The sequence below is a fragment of the Manacus candei genome, unplaced genomic scaffold (assembly GCF_025592945.1).
Source record: "Manacus candei isolate 608988 ecotype Guabito, Panama unplaced genomic scaffold, ASM2559294v1 h1tg000018l, whole genome shotgun sequence".
Classification (NCBI taxonomy): Eukaryota; Metazoa; Chordata; class Aves; order Passeriformes; family Pipridae; genus Manacus; species Manacus candei.
The window spans coordinates 7,398,471-7,422,317 of record NW_026138066.1 but is presented as its reverse complement, the minus strand read 5'-3'; the positions used below and the strand labels follow the sequence as shown (position 1 = coordinate 7,422,317).

The following is a 23,847-nucleotide window of genomic DNA, read 5'->3' as shown; positions in this document are numbered from 1 at the left end:
CCGGCACTAGTGCAACTTGCTGTATTGCAAATGAGTGCTCTGAGAAACAAAAATTATAACTTGATTTTGGTGTTGACGGTTGGCCCCAGTTAGTTTGGGGAGCAGCCTTTGGTCAGCTGCTCTGACCCGAGTGCCCATGTTTAGGGCAGCAGTGGCATGTTCACCTCAGGGATGCTGGTCTGACTTCCTGTCCTGTTGGTGCCTCCTCCGAACAAATTAGGCAGAGCCCACCCAGCATAGATCACATCCTCAAATCGAAGGACTCACTCTCAAACCCTGCAGAACAGAGAAGGTGATAGTTGGCAGGATGCTTACAAAAATCAGGACAGAAGTGCGGAGCCCAGCTGTTGTGTTAGCAATGCTTGTTGCCCTTCACAGTTTCCCAATCAGCTATCTTAAAGGTCTCAGAAATTTTAGTGGGAAAATTTTGGCACTGAGAGAGCTAAATGCCACCGTGTTCCCAGCACAGCTCCAACAGGAGGTCATGCCTACCCACAGCACTTCCCAAGGAGGTTTGTCTAATCTGGGCTTTACCTGACAAGCACAAGTTTAGAAATAGTCTCAGTGGGTTTCCAAATTTCTTAAGCTGCTTATAGCCATCTCTTTATGAGCAACATAGTTAAGAAGAAAGGTTTTCTTTTTGTGACTTTTAACAGAGCTTCAAGAAAGAAAATTTCCATCAAACACAATAGCAGTTCATGCGCATCATTCTCTCTGTTCACAAGGACTCCCAAATTGGGGAATGTCAGCAGTCATTTCAGGGTGCAATACCCCCTTCTAAAAGTGGTCCCTGCTAGAGCACACCCTTTTATTAGCTGTAATTATATGGATCATACTGATCACCTTGTACCTGGGTTCCCTTCGATTCCAGTATTGAGAGCTGAGAGCAGGAAACTTCAACCTGGAAATAACATCCCTGCTTCCACAGGAGCCTGAGGCTGGGGGACCCCAAGCTCTGGTCTTCTGCTGCTGTTCCTTCCTCCTTTTCCTCCTGGCTGCCCCCTACCAGGAGCCCAGCAGCCAAAAATCTTCATTTGTTATGGAACCATGTCTGATTCAGTGGATGACGTGCCCTGCATGAACTTTGAAGCCAACATATTTGCAAAGAGCCTGTGTCAGCACTGTTTCCGAACTGCAGGGGCTCACCAGCATGCTATTGAGGTGAGCTACTCCATCCCACCTGGAGACTATGCATACTTCATTAAGGGCCCCTTTGTTCTCTATTGGGACTCCACCTATCTTTGTAGAGATGGAAATCCCTAAGAAAAAGGCTCAGCCAGGATTTCTAAATGTCCTGGGGGGAAAGCTGCATGGGGAGAGAGTCTTTCTAGGCACAGCAATCCCCTTAACTGTGCCTAGACTAAAGCTGGGAACCACCTTAGCGGGGAAGGGATGGACACTGGGTGCAAGGGAAAGATCCTGGAAGGGAAAGCAGGGTTGTCACATGTGCAAAGCTATAAGGAGGGAAGTGGGGACTGGCAGAGCAAGGATGCACCCTGGATTAATCTCTGCTTGATGCCTGCTGGCATTTGCAGTTTTCCTCACCTTAAATATGGTCCTGGTCGATTTCCCTGTGGCCTCTGCTGTTGGCTTAGGGCCAGGGCTGAGTCCTGGCCCTGGGGCAGCTGCAGTGAGCTGTTCCAGGCAGGGAAGGCATGAGAGGGTTGAATCTCATGGGACCTTGGACTCTAGATACCTTGATCCAACATGGTCCTTTGAGATGGGGCTGGACGCACAAGCTACTTGGCTGTCTCCGACTGGGCAACAGCTGGTTTCATGTTCACAAAGGGTTTCGTGTTGTTCGCCGTCCTCCAGGAGCGACTGGCCAGGGATGATGAAATAGTAATGAGCCTCCCTCTCTCTTTCTCACCCTCTCCCTCTCTTGTCCTGGCCCTGGGCCCTCTAAGGTTACCTCAGCCCTCCACCCGCTATCTGCTCAGAGCTGTCACCTCTGAGTGAATCCCAGTGCAGGCGAGACGCTGGAGGGAAGGCAGTGCAGACAGCTGACTCCCTGGAGCCTCCCCCACTGCTGCTCATAAGCCCTGCAAATAACGGGGCCGGGGAGGATGCTGAGACGCCTGCAAGCCCTGACAGAGGCAGAGGCTGGGACTACAGCCTTTTCTGCAAAAATTTTCCTTCCTCTTGGTTCCACTGACTCTTCCTGAGCTACCCTGGTGGCAAGGGAGAGCAGCTGCCAGCAGCATCAGCGTCAACATGGGGGGACAGTTTCCCTGAGCCCTCATCCACACATGCAGTCTCTGGGATGTCTGCAGCATTCAGCATCAAATAGGAGCTTGCTGGGCCTCTCTGGCCTCTTGGAATAGGAGAAAAATCTCAACGGTGGGCTGGATGAGATATCAAGAGCCCTGGAGGCCAGGCTGCTCTCAGAGGAGGTAGAAGAAGCAGGCGTTTCCGAAGGGCACCATTCATCCTCATCCTTGACACGCTGACAGCACCACTGCATCCCCTTCTTCCTCACAGGAGCATGCTGTGGAGGTCACAGGGCGTGATGCCTGCAGCAACCCAGATCCAGGAGAGCCCTGGGACGCCCTCCATATTTTAGCCCCACAGTGCGAGGTGTACGTGTGCGTGGGCCCAGTGGAGGGCACAGAGCGGTGAGTACCAGCTGGGAGCCGTGCTGCTCCAACCAGCCCCTTTGATGGGAAGAATGGAGGAGGGGGAGTGGGAAGCCAAGCAGGAGGAAACTGGACACCTTCTCCCTGATGCTCTGCACACTGGTGCCTGGGAAAAAGGACTGAGAAATCCTCACATCATATCCTCTAACCGTTCCTCTTGACTGTCCCAGGAGAGGGCAGGGGGCCCCCTGAAAGAGTGTCCTCCTTCTTCACTCCCTCCAGAGCAAGGCCGGTGGTCCCAGGATGGGCTCTGCCAGCCTCTGCCCGTCCAGTAGAGAGTGAGCCAGTGTGACTTGGGCTGCCAGTGCTGCCACCTGCCCCTGAGCTCTGCGGGCTCTGCTGACCACCAGCTGTCCTCTCTCCCTGCCCCACAGCTGGCACGAGAGCAGGCGATATCCCCCACTCAGCCCCGGAGCTGAGGGTGAGCACAGAGAAACTGGCACCGACCCTAGCACCTGTGCTGATGCCAACTCCACGCTTGCCAGGGTGAGATGGGGATCTCTTGCGGTTTGGGTTATTCTGGTCTCCTCAGTCCCTTTGGCCCTTCAATGTCACTTCTGCTGGGCACGTTCAGAGGGTTTCTGCGCGCGCTGACAGGTTGAATTCACCCCTCTGGCTCTCCCGCAGAAAGAAAAAGGAGCCCATCATGTGCAGGGAGTTGGATTTGATGGTCCTGATGGGTCCCTTACAACTTGTGACATTCTATGATTCTAAGGTCCTGAGATGCAAGGGGGGATCAACCGAGACTCTTAGTCCCCACAAAGGAGGCTCTCCTCCTAAAGAGCACATGAGATTCACTCTTGGATTCCCCATGTGGACTTTCTATGCTGTTTCTTGTCATTGTTGGTCTGGGGTCATCTTACACTCACGCAGCTGCTTTTCTGGTTCCTTTTTACTGGCAGCTTTGGGTTGAACAGGTTGTAACTTTTCATATATATGCTCGTACATCCTTCCAGCCCACAAAAGCTACTGGTCCCCCTTGCAGATATCTGCCCTATTTTGTCTCCCAGGAAGGGGAAATGACCCGGTTGTGGGACAACACTTTGGGATCAGGCAAACGGGACATGATGAGCTACATGGGCCATAAGGAGGAGGTGCGGTCGCGAGCCCCTCAGGCAGACAGACCCAGGTGGGCTCAGCCCGTTCGTTCTGGATCCTGGGTAAGAGCTGAAGCCCAGGGGTCTAGGAAAGAAATCTGCCCACTGAAAGCAGGTACTCTTGCTTGTTCCCGTGTGAGATTCTAGTTCTGGTTTGCTTTCTACCCAGGGGTCTCTGAAGTTCACAGCAGATCTCTATTGAGATTTAGCATCTCTTTATCCAGTTGTGGTCCCAGAAGGTGTTCGACACCTCCATGGGCACCATGTGAGAGTCCATCTCTGTGTGTGCTGACCACAAACCCTGGATCTCTCAGGTGTTCTCTGTTTGCATGGTTTGGCATGCCCTTGGCTCGCAGTGCTGTGTCCCAGAGCTCCCACCCTGCCTGGAGGGAGTCTGGGTTTTATCTCTCCCCTCCTGGACCATTTCTAGCTCTCCTCCGAAGACCTGCTTTGCCGTGGACGTGGTGGCATCCCGTGTCGCTCGTGCCTCCCCCAGTAACGGCCTTCTCCCCGTCCCAGAGCACCGTCCTGCCAGCCAGAAACGTGAGGAAATCTGGCCGAAACACCGGAAAAGTGACCCTCCCTGGGCATCTACCCTGCCGCATGCCCCAGCAGGCTCCCCATCGGCCCGCAGCAACCCCTTTGGTGGCAGTGGGCACCCTGCTGGGTCTCGGGTGCGGGAGTCCCGTGGGCACCCCAGCAGTGGGGGCACAGAGGGGCGGCACGGGCTGGAGAGGCAGGAGTACACAGTGCTGGCAGACCTGCCCAAGCCCAAGCGCCTCGCACAGCGGGATGCTGTTGACCGCTACGGTTCCCGGACACTCAGCCCTGGCCGAGTGGAGGTGGAGAGGATATTTGGCTGCGAACGCAGGTGAGAAGCAACGGGACCCACAGCGGTCAGAGGGCCCCTCTCTGCTCTCATGGGGCCCCCACCTCCTAATCGCCATGCCTCATAGGGAGAGCAGGGATAGATGGCAAAGCTCAGCTTTCAGCTGTGCTTACATTTCCCTTAAAGCAAGGATTGGGTTTAGGCTCAGGGCCATCCAACCTGGGGAGCTCACCCATTGTGGCAGGCATTGGAAAGGTGGAGCAAAAGCTGCACTGATGGAAGGGACCTGCCCACCTTCCTCATCCTCACAGTCACCTTCTGGAAGCTGGAGGATGTGCTGCAAAGCAGGGCTCCTCATGGGAAGAGGGAAGGAAAGCAGTGTTCCCCAGCCCCACTGTTCCCTCAGTACCTCCCCAGGGATCCAGCATCCACTGTAGATGCTGTTCAGGAAAGGATGAGGTATACCAAGAAGTACATAGTAGCTGGTTAGGTCTTGGCTGGAGAAGCAAGAGCAGCTCCAGTGTTGGTGGCATGGGGCAGGAGGGGACATAAACAGAGACTGGGGAAGTATCCCGGACAGGTGGGTGGGATGCAAAGGACCAGATGGAGGGAAGATGAGGAATGGTGTGAAGAAAACATGCGTGAGGCAGCAGAATACAAAAGCTGAGGTGGCTGAAGTGATGGGGACAGGGAGAGGTCATGGCGCACAGTGTCTGAGACAGGTGGAGGTCTGTGGGGTCAGGCTAAGGTGGAGCAGGATCTACAGGGGCTCTGCCTCCAAGCTGAGCATGGTGACAGTTGGACAAACTGTGTGTGTCCACAGGAAATCAGAGACGCTGGAGGCCTTCCAAGCTCTGGAGGAGGGCCGTGTGGACCGGCTCGATGGCAAGACACCAGTGCCACTCAGCAAAGGCCACCTAGTTCGGAGGCAGTCCAGCCCCAGCCTGCCCAGGGAGGTGAGGCTTGGCAGGACTTCATCCCAGCTCTTCAAGCTGGGTTGCTTTCTCCAGCCGCATTTTCTTCTCTTTCTGCCACATGCTTCTCTCTTTCGTTCCCCTGCTCCCCCTTCGCTCTAATCCCAGCCCTTCCTTTGTCATAGACTGGGATCCTTGGCTCTTAAATTGCAGGAGCCCTTTCACCCTTTGGGTGCAAGAGTCTTCTTTTCAGTATGACCTGGCTCCATACATAGGGATGCAATTGCTCTCTGGGCAACCATTTGACCAAACCACCTCCCAGCCCTAATCCTGTCTTGTTCTGCTAACTAGTGTGGGGGTTTTTTTAAGAGGACTCTCTGCTCTCTCTCTCCTTAATGACCTTAGAGTCAGCGAGTCTCCTGGCACTTTGAGCAGCGCAGCAGAGACCCCAAGGAGCCCCTGCGCTCCCCCAGCCCAGCTCGGCACTCTGAAAAGGCCAGCAGAAAGCGAGGGGACTCCCCGTGCCCTGCCAGCCCTGGCTGGCTGGAGAGAGGCAGTCGAAGCCCACGCTCTGCAAGCCCAGCCCACAGGTTGGAGAAGAGGGTAGGGGAGACCGTGAGCCCCCCCTGTCGCTCTGAGAAAAGCTGGAGAAGCCGAGGGGAGCCTGGCCATCCCCCAAGCTCAGAAAGGGGCCGAGCCACTTGGCAGGCAGGGAGTACACGGCAAACACTGGAGAAGAAGAGCCGAGGGGACTCCCTGCACCCCACAGGTGTTGGGAAGGTCTCAGATAACAGCAGGCTGAGCTGGGCAGGGCCACCCCCACAGTCCCTCAGTCCTGCAAGATGTATGGAGAGCACAAGGAAAAGCCAAAAGGAGATCTCCCCTCCCAGTTTGGTGCGGGGAGCAGAGAGGCAACGGGTGAAGCCAGGGGAGCCACTGCACATTTCAGGGCCCAGGAAGCCATCTGAATGTGGCTGGCAGAGCCTCCGGGAAAAGCTGACATCCTCCCAGCCTGGAAAGGGCACCAACAGTGACTGGAAAGGCCGAGGCAAGCCCCTGCGCCCCACGAGTCCAACACGACCACTGGAGCAAGACTGGAAGGGTCGGGGGGATGTCCACCAAGCACAGGTGTGGGAGAAGGACTGGAAGCGCCAAGAGATGACTGTGTGCCATGCAGATGTGATGCGCCAGCTGGAAAGAGACTGGAAAAGCCCCACTAGAGGTCTGGATGTAGGACTACGGCCAGATGACAGCTGGAAAAGGCCTGAGAGCCCAGCACAGCATCTGGAGGAGGACTGGAAGGGACCTGAGCACACCCGAAACACAAACAACCCAGAGAAGCCATTGGAAAGTGACTGGGGGAACAAGAGTCTTCTCATTTACCATGTGAGTAGGGCAGGAGCCAGAGGTAATGGGACTGTGGCAGGCATAAAACTGGCAAGCACAGAGTGCGTGGGTCCCCTGGGTTGCATTTTGTGCATCCTGACTCCCTTGGATCCTCTGCTTCTCCAGGGGAGCTGAGCTGCCTGGCTGGCACTGGGAAGAGGGAGGATGCTTTCTGTCCTGGGCCATGCCAGGAGGCAGCAGATGCTCAGATCTGGGAAGCTGAGTTGAGGACTAGACCCTGATGGCTTCAGCTCCTGCTCTTTTCCCTGCAGCCCCAGCTGGGTGGAAGCACCTTCCCACTGCAAAGCAGCACCAGCTCCTCAGGAAGCCCGCAGCCACATTTGAATGCCAGTAAGAAGCACAAGGTAGGGGCCAGCCCCTGGGAATGGTGAGGAAGGGCAGCTGCCCTTCCTTGGGGAACACTGTGGGCAGGACCTAGGTCTCCAGCACTTGATCTGAGCAGGCTTAGCATGTTGCTGTCTTCCCATGACCTCCTGGAGACCATGGCCACTAACACTCCCCTTCACTACATCCTCTGCCCATTTCTTGGGGAAGACAGGGGAAGGGGGAAGGCATTGAGTCACAGAGACTGTTTATAAAGCCAGAGAAGGGTGAGTAACAGGCTTAGGACTAAAATCTCAGTGTAGCTGCTTTCCTTCACTTTATTATTGCCTGGTGCTATGATGGCACCAAGGGTTTTACAGGGATGAAGTGGGCTTTAGTGGCATGAAAGAAGATATGGTGAATTGTGTTGGTGTTCCTGGGATACCAGAAATGGCATGAGCAGCTTTGGAGAGCTGCAGAAAGTGTCCCGGGAGCCCATGTAGCTGGCAGCTGCACCTGAGTTCCTGCCTCTGTCCCCCTCTGTGTGCATCAGTCATCTCGGCCAGGTTGTCCTCTGCTTTGTGCTTTATACAAGGACAAACTGCAGCGAGGAAAGAGGCTGCCAAAGGCCTCTGAAACCGGTGACATCCCTTCCCTCCCTTCACTGCCCCAGGCCAGAGAGGAGCCCAAAGCCCTGAACTTCCTACATACAACTAGGCCAGATCACCCTGCTTGTGCCAGGTTTCTTCAGCACTAAGCTCTGGGCCAGGCACCTTCTCTTTGCCTTGCAGCAAACAGCATAGCCTCGGTGTGATTGCAGAGTAGAACCTGGCATTTTGTGATACACAGCCCCTGCCCCTTTTCCTTTGGGACCCTCTCTAGCAATTCCCCTTCCCGAGGCCAACTGCCTTTCCAGGACCACCAGCAGCCCCCACATGACCTGCTACCACCTCTGCCAAGAGTCTAGAGGAGTTCATTTGAGGGGTCAGGGCATAAAACCGAGCAGCTTCAGGAGCCAAGGCAAGAACCCCACTGCGTGCACTGCTAAAAATCCCTGCCTGCGAAAAATTCCAGCCTGAGAGCAAACCCTGCCTGGTAAGGGCTGGGCACCCGACGGTCCCTTCCCGGGGCAGCAGCGGCTCAGCCCGTCTCTCTCAGGGCTTCACCTTTGCCCGGGCCTAGGGGTCGGAAAGGCGACACTGCTCATCCCCAGCATCGCCTCCGTCCCGTCCCGTCCCGTCCCTCACCTCCCGGAGCCGCCGCCCCTTTCCGTGCGGACCGGCGGCCTCGCCCGCCCCGGCGGCTCCATTGGCTGCGGGCGGCCGGGGCGGTGGCGGCGGCTGCCATTGGCCTGCCCGGGCCCTCCCAGGAAGTTCGGGAGGAGGAAAAAAAAGTTTTTTGGGGGTGGTTTTCTTTTTCTTTTTTTTTTTTTTTTTTTCCCTTCCTTTCCTTTTCCTTTTTTTTTTTTTTTTGTTAAGAAAAAAAAAAAAGGAAAGAGGCGAGCGGGGAGCGCGGGGCGGGCGGCGGAGCGGGCATGGTGGGGCCGTGGAAGCCGCCCGGCCGCTGAAGCCGCCCCGCCGCCCTGGCTGCCAGCGCCCGGCCCCGCCGCGACCCCGGCCCCGGCCCCGCCGGCCGCGGCGCCCCCGCCATGACGGTGAGTCGGGACCGGCCCGCGGGGCTCGGGGCTTGGCGGGCGGGGATCGCGGGGGCTTCTCCCCCGAGGCTCGGGGCACAGCCCGGGACTGGGACTGGGAGGGGGCGGTGGGCCCCCAGCTGTCAGCCGCCAGCTCCGGGGGTCCCTCCGCTCGGGGTGTCTCTGGAGCCGCTACTCCCCGGGGACTCTGGCCCCGGGACTCAAGGGCTGTGGCGGTGCCTCCTTGGCTCCCTTTCCCATCCCCGGGGCTCCCCGTGGCCGCTCGGTTCCCGGCGGGCACCACCCCACCCAGATGAGCGGGAGCGTGGACCGGGCTGAGGCCGGGCCAGCTCACCGCACCGATGACCGCAGTCGGACGAGAAATTCGTATCCCTTCGGGAGTGGGGAACTCCTGCTCCCTGTGGGAAACAGATGCGGTTTGGGGCAGGGAACATCCCGCCCCTGGGGCGAACCTTCCTTGGCACAGGCGGCTGCCGGCCGCGGGAGGAAGGATGTTGAGCAAAGTGGGGTAATGGAAGTGACAGGCTGGGCTGTGCCCGCCGGCGTTTCGCACGGGGGCGGTGGGAAAGGGAGAGTCTGTCGCCCGCTGGCTCTCGCTGCACGTGTAGGTTCGGGAGCTGCATGTGTGCCCCAGCCTGGAAGCGATTTTGCTTTCACCAAACTGAGCTGGAGTGATTTTGCTTTGTGTTTTGGCCTGGGGCCCGCGCCTTGTGGAGCGGGTTCCCTTTTTGGAGAAGAGGAGACTCTGTGCTTTCCGGGAGGCTTGAAAGCCCCTTGCACCATTTCCTGGAGATGACAGAAAGCAGTGCTCCAGGACCTGGGGTCCAGAGGAGCCTTTGTGAGCAGGAAGAGTAGGAGGCACGGTGATGGCAGAGGCTGGTGATGGAAGGAGACATCTGATCATCCCATTTGCCCGCTCCGGCACTGAGCCTTCTCAGCCTGCCACAGCCTCTTCTCCACTTCTCCATCTCGGCGCCTTAGTACCACCCAGGAGCCATTCCTTCGCTCCCACCCTGTCCCTTTTCCTTCTTTGGTGTTTACATTCTTCAGATACTTAGAGGCTGTTATCACCTCCCCTATAGCCCTTCTTCAACCAGAGCAGGCAACTGCTGCTCCTTAACCTGCTGTTGCAAGCCAGTCTTTCCAGATCTCACCTATGTCCCCAGCTGCTTGAAACCCCCTCCAGTGCCTCCGACTGGTCAGCTACAAGGCTGAACATAAAACCTCTGACGGGAATGGATGCAACTGGGCAAAATTGCTGCTGCCACCTCCCAAGCCAAAGCCTCACCATCTGCAGCCCTGAGCTGCGCTGCAGGGCCGTGCATTTTGCTGGGGGTGCATCCTGCCACATCACTGTGTCTCCGGCACCCGGATCTCTCCCAGCAGCTTGGCTTTCCTGGATGTTTCCTCCTCCCACTGTTGGGCCATTTCCTCTGAGGGGTTCTATTTGAACCCCGCTCTCTTCTCTGCCGGTGTCCTGCGCTTTTTATGCTGGATGAGGAAACTGGATTTGGCTGTGGGGAAAGGAAGAAAAATGGCTGTAGGCACTTTGAGCATCAACTGATGCCTCAACTTATTGTACTGGCCCCACTATGACAAGAATAGTCCAAAGATGATTCTGTAGAGCTCTGGCTCTGTGTCTGGGGCTGGCAGGGAGAGCAGAAGCCCTGTGCAATTCATCTGCCTGGGAGAAGCCGTCCCAGGGGAATTTTCTGGCCTCAGCACTGTGTTAGGGGCAGTGGTTCTGGCAGGACTTTGTGGAAGTTTTTCCAGTGGCATACATCCCATTAATATTAATTATTTTGGCACCTAATGCTTTGGGATTGTAAATCCTCAATGAGACCCAGCTGATCCATACGACAGCCCCAGCCAGGGGTCCTTTCGCTCCCTCTCTCCCTATATTGTTTTTCCGCCTCTGTGGAGCCTGCCCATCTCTCTTCTGTTGAGTGCACATGTGTCCCAGGAGGGAGGAGGTTGCACTTTGATGTTTTGCCTCCTTTCCTTCCTTCCCACTGCTCTGAGTTTGGAGTTGAAGTCACCGGATTGGAAGGAATAACGGGAAAAAGGGTGGAGCTGCTGCCATGGGGAAAGAATTAATTTTCAGGGTGCTTTCTCAGGGCAGCAGTGAAGCCACCAGGATGTCTGTGTTGATGAGGATGCATGCATCCCCCTCATCTCCTAGCTGCCAGCAGTGCCTGTCACCTCAGCAGGAGGTGAGGTTTGGGAGCCCCCTATGTCCTTTGCTCTGGTTTTCCTCCCTTTCAGGGAGCTTGGGACTGCCGGATGCTTCTGGCCAGGCCTGAAGCTGTAGCAGCCACTGACCCTCCCCTTGGCATGTCTCCCTGCTCCTGCTCAAACCAATAGCTGGAGCGCCAGGGTGGGCCGGCACATTCTCGGCTCTTGCTGCCCCATAACCTTGGGTGTAACCCAAGAGCAGCAGCTCAGGGAGATGAAAGCAGGGCAAGCCTCATCCTGTCTGGATGACCAGGGAGCTGCGCTTGTGGGGCAGCTGTGGCCAGCCACTGGGCTTGTTTAGGGAGTATGAAGTGGCCACCCCTTCTCACTATCTCAGTCTCAGCTGATGGTTGTGACACATGGGGACTGCTGGTGGCTTCCCTGGGACTGGCAAGTCTGGTGCTGTCACTTCTCCTACACTGTGCCTGCCTGATTCAGCTGCAGAAGAAGGGGCAGGTTGGCAAACTCCGGCTTCTCGAGGAGAAGACATGTTGGACTGAATTCTTTGGTGGTGCAACTTCCTTGGAGCCAACAGAACTGGGAGGAGGGACTGGCTCAAGCCTGTTTGGCTGAGGGCAAAGCCAGGGACAGAGGTTCCCCTGAGTCAGCTCCCTGGTGCTCCACCTTGGAAAGGAGATAAACTGGTTGGGATGCTGCACCAGTGGCATGAGGTTGGGAGGAGGCAGGGAGTATGGGGAAACTCTGGCATGGGATAATGGGGGTGAAATTCTCTTCATCCTCATCTTCAGTAGCTGTGGCTGGGCAGGAGGCAGCCTCTGTAGTTGGAGGGAGCAGGAGCTGAATAAGGGAAGGGCCCCCAGAATCTCAGAGAGGGTTGAGCCTTGGAAGGGGTTCAGTCTCAGACAGGACGAAGGATCAAGCACTGGTTGTGGCTCTGACTTCATCTCTTCCCTGGGGCACATCGTTTAAAGGCAACATGTTTTCACAGCTGTTGAATTGCCTCCTATACGTTTTTGGTGAGGGCTGTTTTGTAGAGAGCTACTCGTCTTTAATAACTGATCAGTAGTGAAGTTACTGGAGGGACATAGCTCTGCGGAACAAACAGACAGGGTTTGGACAAGGTGTGTCTGGTTCTTTGTGACTTTGCCTCCATCTCTGAGGCAAGCCCCATCAGTGGTGGTGGAGCACTCCCTCCTGCCCACTCTCCTTGTCTCTGCCTCCCTGTGTCTGAATAAATACCTCTGAGGCACCTTGTGGAAACCTTCCTGCTGCATATTTTCCTTTTTTTTTTTAAAACCCCTTTCCTTATCTCCTCCTCCCTCTTACAGGAATGACTGCCTGCTGCTGAGAGCTATGCCCAGTTCTCCTTTGCTATCAGGTCATATACCCCCATGAGTTTCCTAAAAACTATGCCAGGATATTCCCATTGTTGTTCTGTCACTGGGGACTCGCCTTCTACCCCCTGTCATAAAAAGTGTTTTTGTGGGTCGCTCTAAGAGAGTAACTCTCTGTTTTGTCCTTTTCTCTCCAGCCGGATCTCCTCAATTTCAAGAAGGGATGGATGTCCATCCTGGACGAGCCGGGAGAGGTAAGCCTGAGACATGAGTCTGCTTCTTCCCCTACCCCTCGCTGCTAGAGATCCCTTGTGAGCCAGCTGATTTCCTTCCCCCATGCTTGCTGAGGTCTCTCCTGTTGGGAAAGGCAGTGGGAAACCTTTGGTGAAAGTGCCTCACTCCATGTGTGGATACAGAGTTTCACAGAGTGTCTCTCTCCCATCTGAGGAGCACAAGGGGGAGCTGGGAGGGAGGAGGGAGAGGAGAAGGCTGAGAGGTCATAGCGCGGAGAGTCCCTCCCTGTTCCTACACTTTTCCTGGTAACTGCCTATCCATTTCCCTCCTGTCTTTTCCCTTCCCTCTCCCTGCCTGATCCGCCTACAGTGGAAGAAACATTGGTTCGTGCTGACCGACTCGAGCTTGAGGTATTACCGGGACTCGAACGCAGAGGAGGTAAGCATGGCCAGTCTTTCTCCAGCCCTTTCTTCCTTCCTGTCCAGGGGGTAGAAGAGCACAGCCCTGGCGTGACCAGTGTGCTCCAGGGAGAAGTGGCAGTATCATGTCCTCCTGAAGGACACTGGAAGTGGCAAGCTGCTCTTTGCCAAGGGGTGATGTGGGGTGGTGAAGTCTGGGGGGACTGCTGGTGGTGGGAGGTGAGCAGAAGGGCTGATTCTGTGGCTGGGCATTTCTGATGCTTTCCACCCTGCTGGCTGCCCTTGGATTAGAAGAGGTGTGCTGTAAAACTGAGCCTGGCTTCTGGAGAGCTGAGCCTGGCTCCAAGAGAACTGTGGGGTAAAGACGGAGGTGGCCCGCGCTTTGTTTAGGGTGCTGACAAGTGATGGAGGCTTTTTCAAAGCTGAGTGAGCACTGATGTCCTCGCGGGTGGCTGTGCTTGCAGGCTGATGACCTTGACGGAGAAATTGACCTCCGCTCCTGCACGGATGTGACAGAGTTTGCAGTGCAACGCAACTATGGCTTCCAGATACACGTGAGTGTCTGGCACTGCCTGGGCACAGAGCAGTACCACCAAGGGATGCTGGGTGGGAATGTGTGCTCCCTCCCCATGCCAAGATGCTGAGAGGCAATTCGAGCAAATCCTTTGCCAGGATGGTGGCCCAGCAAGGCTGGTTTGGTGACACATGGGTGGCAGTGCTCAGGGACACAAGTGCTGCCCGCCTGCAAAGGAAGGAGAAGAAAGAGGCTTTGCAGGGCTGGCAGAAGGCTGTGCTGGAGGCAGTCCACGAGCTAAGCTAAATGCCAGGAGTGTTTAACTGACCTGTTGGCCAAGACAACTTCTCAATAGCCGCAAGGAGGGAGTGGCGAGCACTACAGACCTTGGTGTAGCCTGGCTCACTGTGCTCTGAGTGGCAGCCTGTACCCTGGGTTCAGCCCCAGTACAGTCCTGTCCTTGGCTACTTGCTGTAGCAGCAGGAGGCAGCTGCTAAGGCAGCATAAAAAATGGTGGGTGCTCAGGACTGTGCACTTCATGGTCTGGGTTTCCCTGTGGCCTGCTGCTGTACCCCAGGGCTGGCATCCAGCTCCCAGCACCTGAACAGCTGGATTGCACCAGCTGGCTCAATGTGCCAGCAAAGTTTCTTTTGCCTTTGCTTGGAGATGGTCTCATAGAGGATGTGTAACGAGCTTCCCCTCAAGCAGTGTGTCTCCTCTCCCACCCCTCCACGTGGCCACAAGAGCCTGAGACAGCAGATGGCCTTTCTAACACTGTTCACTACCCGTGGAAGTGGGTCCTGTAGGTCTCAAGGAGTGAGTGGGAGCTGCTGCATCTCCACTGGGCACTGACGGGCCCTCTGTCACCTCCCTGTTGCAGACAAAGGATGCCGTCTTCACCCTGTCAGCGATGACCTCGGGCATCCGGCGCAACTGGATCGAGGCCCTGAGGAAGAATGTGCGCCCAGTCAGTGCTCCAGATGTCACCAAGTAAGAGCTGCCCTGTGCTGCTTCTCCTCTTCCCACTTGCTGCCCTTCTACCCTGGCAGACAGGGACCAGGAAGACCCCTCTGGAAATCTCATCACTCCCAGATCAGCCCTGCTCTCTGCTTCTCCTGAAAATGGCTTGGTTACACCAGCTGGTGACAGGGATTGACAGCCCGATGGCTTCCTGTCTTGCACTGCTTTTTGCCTCGCCACATCAGTTTAGCCTGGTTTCTCCACCAGCATAGCTGCAACCAGGGTCAATCTTCCCCACCCTGTGGAGGAACCTATTTCCCTGAGGGATGGGGTGCTACAGGCCCAGCTCCATGCTCAGGGTGGGGTTTCATGAGGCTGGGCTGAGAGAGGGCTGAGCCTTGGGCAGTTGGCAGTGCCTCTGCTGGCATCCTTTCCCAAACGGTGCCTCTGCTTCACCAGTTGCTGCTCTGGTTTCAGGCTCTCTGACTGCGATAAGGAGAACTCCTTCCGTAACTGTGTTCCCCAGAAAGGCTCACTCCGGATGGAGGAGCAGCAGCGGCCAGGCTCGGGCTCAGGCTCCGAGGGGAACTCGAAGGGCAGTCACTGGAAGGCAGATGGGCAGCGCCATGCCTTTGATTATGTGGAGCTGTCTCCCTTGCCACAGGACCCCGGGAATCAGGGGTCCTCACAGAGGACAAAAGGGAGCTTGAGGATCTCCGACCGAACTCCCAAGTATGAGGAGCTGGAGCGGGATCTGGCCATCCGTTCGGAGGAGAGGCGGAAATGGTTTGAGACCCCTGATGGCAGGGTCACAAACAGCGATGGCCCAGCAGGGGACTCTTCCCGCAAGGTCGGGGAGCAGGACCTCCCCCCTCCACCACTTTCAGAGGAACAGCGGATTCGTCTGAACGAGGAGATAGAGAAGAAGTGGCTGGAGCTGGAACGCCTGCCTTTGAAGGACTTGCAGCGAGTGCCCTTGACAGCACTGCTGAACCAGAGCAAGGGGGGCCATGGAGACACCAACGAGGCACTGAAAAAGGAGGTAAGCATCCCTCCTCTCTGAAACTGGGATTCTGGTGGCCCCTTGGTGTGGTCCCTGGCAGCAGGAGGCTTTGCAGAAGAACAAGGCAGAGGTTCAGGAAGATGTTCATTCTTTCTGGCTCCATTTGCCACCTGTCAAGTGCATGGAAGCTTTTGCAACATGGTGAGGCCAGAGGCCTGCTGTCACACACCTGGAGAGGTTCCCCAGACCACGTTTTGGTTCAGGATAATTTATTTGTTGTCACTGTTTGCATGGAATGTTTTTCCTCAGAACACATGCACAGCCTTTCTTTGGCTGTTCCCAAGCCTACAAGCACTTCACCTGACGGTCTTTGAAAGGAACCATGCAGTGGTGGTTTCCTCCACCATGAATCCACCTCTGGAAGCTGGGATGTCTCCTCCCTTTCTTACTAGCACTCACCAGGCTGGGGCTGGCTTTGCCAGTTTGGGCCCTTGGCAGGCTACCAGGGAAGCAGACGTCCCCACTGGCCATGCATGGCCCTCCCCATCCTTAAGCCCAGGGTTTGGATGCAGCGTATTGGTCAGACCATGGCACTTTTCTACTCTTGGCTGACCATCTCTCTCCTCCCTCCACAGATCCAGTCACTGCGGGCACAGCTGGAGTCCTGCCGGGCCAGAAATGAGAGTCTTCGAGAGGCAGCAACATCCCAGGGAGACAGCCATGTGCCCCGAGGGTACATCTCACAGGTGAGCAGGATGCAGGACACAGGACCCTGGGATCACTCCCAGTACCAAACTGGGAATTGTTGGGACTCAGCTTATTGCTGAGCAGGTATTGCTAATCATTGGGTTGTCATGGTGACCCTAACTGGGCCCATTTGTAATCAATGTTAATTACATAAAGGCTGGTGGATGTTGTCTGGCCTTAAAGGGACCGGAATTATAAACAAAGAGAAGAAGAGTTAAGGGAGAGGTGGAGGATCTGTCCCCCACTTTGCACATGCATACAATGCTGGCCTGGCCTAGGCTGGGGGGTGAGCTCGTGAGCAGGTCAGCAGCTTTCTGCAGAGCCTCTGGTGCATTCTCCTGTGGTTTGCTGCTGTGGTTCTTGCTAATAGGGGCTCATGAGTGCCTTTAAAAAGCAGTCAGTCAGTCCCTGGGGAGCTCTAATCCCTGTCAGGACCACTCAAGTCCTGAAGGTCACTTTGACAACACAGGCCATTTGTTGAGGACGGCACGTGGGAGAGCTGCTAAGCAGAATTTGCTCATGCTTCAGCCTCTCTCTTTGCTTTGTTTATTTATTTTTCCCTCTCACAGACTCATCCAAAGTAAGCAGGGTCACATCCCATAGGGATTTCCTGTGGGGAGGCTGCTGTTCTACCATGCAGCGGGGTTTTCAGGATGTGCCCTGTGTGTTGAAAGATGCCGGGATGAGGAGGTTGGCAGGGCAGGAAACGAGCTGGCTAAGTCTGTTGCAGTGGGTTGGCTGTACCTAGCCCAGATAAAGAAACCCACAAGCCCTGTGGCACACAGCCTGGACACTTACCAGTCTCTCTGTCATCTTGATTTAATATTTGCATCTCACAGGCCTCTTTATAGTCAAAAAAAGCAAAAGCAGTGGGGAGGAACTTCCTTATCTTCCTAATAACTTTTCTCAAAAGGCCAGCATTTCACATTTGAGGCCAAACTTGACCTTTCCCCAAAGGACTTGTTCTCTCTGCCAAGGGTTGCAGCCAGTTCGTGGACAGATCACCAAATTGATTCCTTACCTTTTCCTCTCCTTTGGTTGATCTGTGAGCTTCTCTCATCTCAGTAGAGAAGAGTAGCCAGCAAGGACTTGCATTCATACACTTGTCTTGCAGTGTCCTTTGTATCAGCCTTTGCCTTAGTCCTGGGTGAAGGAATGGGATGGCAAGGGGCTGTGGGAGGATGTGATGACTTCCTAGCTCTCTGCTGTTGTCTTTGAGCCCCAGGCTTTTTAAAGAAAAGGCATGGTTTGGTGATGAACAAATACTTCTTGAGAGGCTTGGGGTGGTGCTGGAGGGGGAGCAGAGATGTAGTGCCAAGGTGGGAACCGCTTTGCTTTGCTCTATCTTGAGTTAACCACGGCACTCAGCGTAGAAAGAACTATCCCCCTGGTCTCAGAGCTATCAGAAAGGAGGGCGATTTGTGTGAGGAGGATCCCTAACCATTAGGCTGTGGGGAGGGCTCTTTCACAGCCTCTGTCGGGCCTCAGGGCAGTGCAGAGTGTCACTTTTCAGGAGAAGAGGCTCAGTTTTCATTGATTCCGGGAGATGCTGCTTCATTTAAAAGGCAGATACTGAGATGCAGTTCCCTCTGTTGATCTTCGGCCAGGCAGTGCAGCCTGGTGGAGGGTCAGGACTGTGGCGTTGCACGTTATTCCCAACTCTTGGCCCAAGAGGGATGTTCCTGTCTTGCTGCTTTAGTTTTAAGAGCCAGAGGAATGTTTCTTCCTCTGTAAAGTGTCAAGGGGTTGCAAGATGTGTGTCCCTCTCAAATGGTTGTGTTCAGAGATTAAAGTGCTACTTCACTTTCAGAAGGAAAAGACCCTCCTGGGAAGTAGCCTTACTTCTCTCAAAGTGTCCCTGGACTTGGGTGAGGTTTGCAAAGGCAAACATCAGCTGAGCCAGGTGCTTGTCCTGGCCCAAGCCCTTTTGTCTTCCTTCCTGGTCTCAGCCCTCCTCTCCTCCACACAACAGGAGGCCTGTGAGCGTAGCCTGGCTGAGATGGAGTCATCCCACAAGCAAGTGATGGAGGAGCTCCAGAGGCACCACCAGCGGGAGCTGGAGCGACTGCGGCAGGAGAAGGAGCGGCTTCTGGCAGAGGAGGCAGCGGCGACAGCAGCAGGTAGGAGCACACACCAAGCTGTGCCCCTGCTCAGCTGGGTCCCTCCCACCTCTCCCAAATGTCTCTTGCCAGAAGCCAGTCACTCCAGTCATCTGGAGCTACTCTGTTGATCTTACTGGTGTGAGACCGATGCTTCTTGGAGCATGAGCTTTGGTGCTCCTTGGACCTGTGGTGCTGGTGGAGATGGCATGGTAAAGATACTGCAGGAAATGGTGTCTTGCCTCTGTGGATGGGTGGAAGGGGACCAGCGCTTTCTTGTAGGTGGGTAGGGCTGACAGAGGTGGTAAGAAGTTCCCACATTGTGTTAGTCTCCTTGGCAGCATGGTGATCCTGGGGTTTGGAGAAGGTGGGGGCTGTCCTGAGGGCAGAAGAGGAGGAGGGGGAATCTGCAAAGATAGATCTGGGAACTTGCAGTGGCAAGAGCTTAGCCAGTTCCCTGTTGTGGTTTCCCTGACTAAAGCTGACACAACCTGATCCCCCATCTCCCATTGTCCCCCTCTGCAGCCATCGAAGCACTGAAGAAAGCCCACAGGGAGGAAATGAATAAGGAGCTAGGCAGGACACGAAGCTTCCAGCAATGCAGCTCTCTCCCAGAAGCCCTCCAGAAGCAGCACCAGTAAGAAAGCACCTCTCTTGCTCCCCTTTCCCAGTGATGCTGCCTTGTGCCAGTGTCACTGTACCCTCTCTGCAGCTCTAGCCCCCAGCTGTTCTTCCTGCCACCTCCCCAGTTCTCTCCTCGGGGGTGATGGGTACCCAGTGGTGAATCCCAGGGCTGCTGGAGCTGTAGAGCAAGGAGGTTTGTCTCCTACTTGGTGCTTTTCCCTGTAGCACTTCCCTCTTCCCTACAGCTTTTTCCCTCTATTTTCTTTATGGAAAGCTCCTAGATATCTCCTGCATGTCTTGAAGCTCCTAGAAGCACCACACTCAAGTGTGGGAGTGTGGAAACTGAAGCCTTGGTCCACAAAGAACATTGTCGTGTGCTAATGACTGATGTGGGCAGAGGCTGGCCATGGCAGGGGGGAGGGTGATGCCGGTGGCCAGGAGCTGGAAAGGGTTTTGGGGCAGTGATGAGCTGGTGCCTCTTTGGCAGGTTGGACGTGGATTCCCTGAAGCGGGAGCTGCAGGTGCTTTCTGAGCAGTATTCCCAGAAGTGCCTGGAAATTGGGGAACTCACCCAGAAGGCAGAGGAGCGGGAGCAGATACTGCAGCGCTGTCAGCAGGAGGGGAAGGACCTCCTCCGGAAAAATCAGGCAAGAGAAGGGCTTTCCCTGCTAGCAGACACTGTGAAGCATGTTTTTCCCTCACACAGCACAGCCCCTCTGTTAGAACTCCCCTATTTTTTCATATTTCTTCCCTTCTGAGATCTTATCGTCAGAAGAAGATTAAGAATGAGAGATTGTAGTTGGGCTTGTCATAACTGTGGTGTTAAATATGGCAAATGTATTCTGCAGATTGTAGATGCTGCTTTCAGCTGTGGACAGGGAGTTACGAAATGGTGTCTAAGCTGGAGTAGGGCTGGAATGAAGATGGAAGGGTCAGGACAGTAGAGAGGCCTGTGCCATGGCTACTCTGACGTCTTTTGGCTTTGGCTGCAGGAGCTGCAGACCCGCCTCTCGGATGAGATCGGGAAGCTGCGGAGCTTTATTTCGTCACGGAGCTCTGGGGACCGCTCTTCGCACAACAGTGAGCGGAGTTCCTGCGAGCTGGAGGTATGGGGGTCCCCCTGGCTGCCCCACTGCCTCCATCCCTACCCGCTCTGGGGAATCTTCTCCTCTCAACGGTTTTGGCTTAGAGCAGGTGGGGAGTGGGGTGCCGGATGGAGCAACGGGGATGGTGCAGGAAGCAGGAATGCAAGCTTCCCCTCTGCCGCTCTCTCAGGCTGTTTGCACCGTTTCCTGCCCCAGCCCTTCTGGTCCTTCCTTCCTTTCCCACCATCGCGCTTGCGCCAGGGCCTTCCAGCCCTTCCGAGATGGTGGCTCTTGAGTCACCTCTGGTTCCTCTCCCACTTTCTGGCCCAGGTGCTGCTGCGAGTGAAGGAGAACGAGCTCCAGTACCTAAAGAAAGAGGTGCAGTGCCTCCGGGAGGAGCTGCAGATGATGCAAAAGGTGGTGTTTTCTGGGAGTTACTGGGAAATCAGCAGGAGAGGGGAGGGAGGGGGGCACCAGGGCTTCATATCAGCAGGGTTCAGCTGGGTTTAGTGAATGCTCAGGACAAACCCTCTTGTGCTCCTTGTCGTTGCTGACTGCAGAGCACATAGCAGCTCCAAACAGCATGGGCTGGCATAGACTTACCTTGTAGAAGGGAAGTGTCACAGAGACTTCACTGCTGGTTTACCCAGATATAAGCACATAAAGCATGGACAGGCCAGGAGCCCTTCTTTTCCAAGTGCGAAACCTGGATGAAGCCTGCCTAGCACTCTGCTTCCCTTAGTTATCCCCTCTCTGGGTGGATGTATTTCCTTGGGTGTTGTTTCTGGGCCTGCTGCTCCCTCCACTGGCAGCAGCTCATTCAGAGGGATTTTCAAAGACCCCTGCCAAAGGAGGACCTAAAAGAGGCTTTGAGATTCAGTGATGCTCAAGGAGATTATAACTTACTCATGTAAGTTTTTTGCCATATAAGCAGCTGGGCCCAACTCTCTCAGTGGCCTGCATCCCTGGTGGTGGTTTTTTTCCCATATGGCTGCCTCCACATGTACACAAGCCATGGTAAGGCCCACATTGCCTCATCAATCCGATGCTGCAGATCCCCACTGCTGCGGCACCAGAGTCTCTGCCTTCCTTCCTAGCCCAGGTTTTGCAAAGTGCTACCTCCATGTTCATCTTCTGAATAGTTTCTGCATGGCCCAGATTGGGATGGGCTTCAAACCCAGGGCTAGCTTTCTGCTTCTCACCTGCTGGGCTTGCCTCGCCGCAGCCCTCCCTAATATCAGCCCAGAATCTCTCCCTCCCTTGGCAGGACAAGAGATTTGCCTCAGGGAAATACCAAGATGTCTATGCAGAGCTGAATCACATCAAGGTGCGCTCAGAGCGAGAGATCGAGCAGCTGAAGGAGCACCTGCGCCTGGCCATGGCGGCTCTGCAGGAGAAGGAGTCGCTGTGCAACAGCGTCGGCAAGTAACGGTGAGCACTGAGGGTGCTGTGATGTCCCCTGCGGGTGCAGCTGGCTGAGACTGGCTGCTGCACACTGACAGGGCGATGGAAGCTGCCAGTTTCTACTGCTCCACTCAGTGTTGAAACTTTAGGCTTAACCTCTTCCTTCGCTGCTTCTTGCACCCCTGGCCCTCCTGTTGTCCCTGACATTCTGCCAAGGGCTTCAGCCCCCTTTTCACTGTGTTGCTCTTGATGCAGCCAGCACCAAGTGCTGCTCAACCAGGCTGGATGTGGGAGCCAGCTAAATGCTGGTCTTCGACCTGTGGCTTGGGTGACAATGTGGGGGCAGTTGCACATCCCCCGTGTAAGGCTGTGTTTCTGCTCTGTTCACCTTTGAAGTGGTTTCCCTATCACAGAACGGAAATTTTAGGTCTGCATCAAAGCAGCCCTGACTAGACCCAGCCCTTCTCCCACACTCACCTGCAGATATCCCTGCCGTGGCTAGGGAGGGAAGCAGGGTGACAGGAACAAGGGCATCCTGTTGTCCGTACTGCTTCTGCCCTTGCTTGGATGCCATGGCCATTGGAATTGGGGTCACCCTGCTCCACCAGCGCTTGCTGATGGGCACTGAAACGAGTGGGTCTGTAGCAGGGCACCAGACAGCCATCTCTCCAGGGAGCAGGAAGGTCAGTATTTCTGTGCTCAGTGGAGTCTTTCTAAACCATTTCTGTTTTGTCTCTCTCTCTAGGTCTGCTCTACGTTTGTTATCTGTTCTAGTTTTGTATTTGCTCCATTCCTCACTTGTGGGGAGAGGGAGGTTGAATCCCATCCGTTATCGCCTTGGCAAGGAATCCCACACACCCCCAACCTCCTCACTCCCTTCCCAAAGCTTTTTGGATGAACCCTTTTTGCCTGCATACCTGAGCACATTGTTTGGACTGGCTCCTTACATGCACCTTCTTCAGGATTTTTATATGTGAAAATTATATTTTATAGAGGAATTTTTCCCCCACAGGAAGAAGGGGAAGAGGAGGAGGAAAACTTTTACTACATCACCAGCATTTTTCTAACCTGAAAAAGAGAATCTGTTTTTTTTTCCCCCTTCCCCAGCCCCATTGCTCCCAGCCACACAGCCACCTTTGGCATGTATTCCCTCTCTTCCAAATGTCTCCACGGTCCCCTGGGATGTACGGCAAGGACCATGCTTCCCCTCCCTGTGCCACCCCCCAGGACCTGCGGAGAAGACATGCAAGCCATAGGAGGGAGACGCTGGGGCCACCTGCCATGGATGTGCTTGCCTGGGACATTTGAAAGAGGACACCTTGGCAAGAGTCCGCATGATCAAGCTCTCTCCGTATCTGCCCTTTTGGCTCCTTCAAGAACCCGCGTTGGCAGGAGCCCAAAGCCACGGGGCTTCTCCTTTCTGGAGAAGAGGAGCTGTGAGGCTGCTACTGCACCCGCCGGAGCCAACCTCCCCAAGGTGGCAGCTGCTGCTGCTCTGCTGCACCCTTCAACTTTTAACTTAATAAAATCTTCCTCTTTCGCTGAGAAAAATGTGTTCCTCGAGGGGAAGGTTTGCCATGTGGCCCTAATCCACAGGGGTGAGGGGAAGGGTAATTTCAAGGTTTTGGGTCATACTGACCAGTTGCTTCCCTCCCTCAGGGTTTGGTAAGGGAAAGCAGCAGGAACACACCCAGCCCCTGGCTAGAGAGCGAGAGGAGCCCTGCAGTGCCATTATCCAGATGTTTTCACCTTTGGCTTTGAGGGGGGTAGTAATCTGCTTCACCACACTGCTCCCAAAATTCCACATGGACTCTCACCTCATGGAGGAAGAGCTGAGCCTGAGCTCCATTAGTAAATCCAGTTTTGGGAGGGCACATGGCACTGCAAATTACTGGCAGAGTAAACAGTATATATAGGTCCTGGGGGAGATCAAAGGGATCTCGAATGCTTTCCTCCTCCTCTTTTTTGGATGAAACATATTGCTTTTTTGTCCCAGTGGAGAACCTGAGGGTGACTATTTCTTGTTCAGCCCCATCCCAGTGTAAACAGGAGCTATTGCTCAAATAGGCTGCTGGCACTTACAGAAGAGCCCCAATTGCAGGTAATTGCTGGGGCTGGGGGCAACATCTGAAGAGGAGAGGACGAAGGGGTCAAGGAGGATTCTTGGATAGAGGCAACAGATGTGTCAGCTGGGAGGATGGAGTACTGTGAGACATGGGGATGGAAGCGGAGTGTAAGAACATGGTGGCAGCCAGAATGAGGGTAGTTAGGGCAGCACCCTTTCCTCAGCATGTGATCACCTTGCCATGGTATTGGCATCCCCTGGGGCTGGGCTGTGCAGACAAATAGAGGCCCACTCTTTCACCGAGAAGGGCTACGACAACTGCT

At 55.1% G+C, this 23,847-nt stretch overlaps 2 protein-coding genes across 2 annotated transcripts; both read left to right on the top strand.

The window, feature by feature from the left end:
- Window positions 1–1,047: 1,047 nt before the first annotated feature.
- Window positions 1,048–7,365, top strand: LOC127469841 (serine/arginine repetitive matrix protein 1-like). Its single transcript, XM_051784655.1, has 8 exons — window positions 1,048–1,161; window positions 2,482–2,615; window positions 3,011–3,122; window positions 3,647–3,848; window positions 4,253–4,604; window positions 5,386–5,518; window positions 5,882–6,862; window positions 7,135–7,365. Exons 1-8 carry the CDS (start codon window positions 1,048–1,050, stop codon window positions 7,252–7,254), a joined length of 2,148 nt encoding a protein of 715 aa, XP_051640615.1. The 3' UTR covers window positions 7,255–7,365.
- A 1,223-nt stretch (window positions 7,366–8,588) lies between these two features.
- On the top strand, window positions 8,589–23,010 carry TRIOBP (TRIO and F-actin binding protein). Its single transcript, XM_051785069.1, has 14 exons — window positions 8,589–8,840; window positions 12,568–12,624; window positions 12,974–13,042; window positions 13,488–13,577; window positions 14,418–14,527; window positions 14,975–15,539; window positions 16,136–16,246; window positions 18,220–18,367; window positions 18,872–18,983; window positions 19,458–19,617; window positions 19,963–20,076; window positions 20,386–20,472; window positions 21,323–21,486; window positions 22,205–23,010. The coding sequence occupies exons 1-13, from the start codon at window positions 8,835–8,837 to the stop codon at window positions 21,482–21,484; spliced, it is 1,791 nt and encodes a 596-aa protein (XP_051641029.1). The 5' UTR covers window positions 8,589–8,834; the 3' UTR covers window positions 21,485–21,486; window positions 22,205–23,010.
- The last annotated feature ends 837 nt before the right edge of the window (window positions 23,011–23,847 follow it).

What these genes read in the sequence shown, in the direction of transcription:
- LOC127469841 (XM_051784655.1), top strand. Translation starts at nt 1,048, where the DNA reads ATGTCTGATTCAGTGGATGACGTGCCCTGCATGAACTTTGAAGCCAAC. An exon ending in CCAACTCCACGCTTGCCAGG is followed by an intron (nt 3,123 to 3,646) that starts GTGAGATGGGGA and finishes TTTGTCTCCCAG; the next exon opens with GAAGGGGAAATGACCCGGTT. An exon ending in AGAGTCTTCTCATTTACCAT is followed by an intron (nt 6,863 to 7,134) that starts GTGAGTAGGGCA and finishes TTTTCCCTGCAG; the next exon opens with CCCCAGCTGGGTGGAAGCAC.
- TRIOBP (XM_051785069.1), top strand. An exon ending in GCCCTCCAGAAGCAGCACCA is followed by an intron (nt 18,984 to 19,457) that starts GTAAGAAAGCAC and finishes CCTCTTTGGCAG; the next exon opens with GTTGGACGTGGATTCCCTGA. An exon ending in AGCTGCAGATGATGCAAAAG is followed by an intron (nt 20,473 to 21,322) that starts GTGGTGTTTTCT and finishes CTCCCTTGGCAG; the next exon opens with GACAAGAGATTTGCCTCAGG.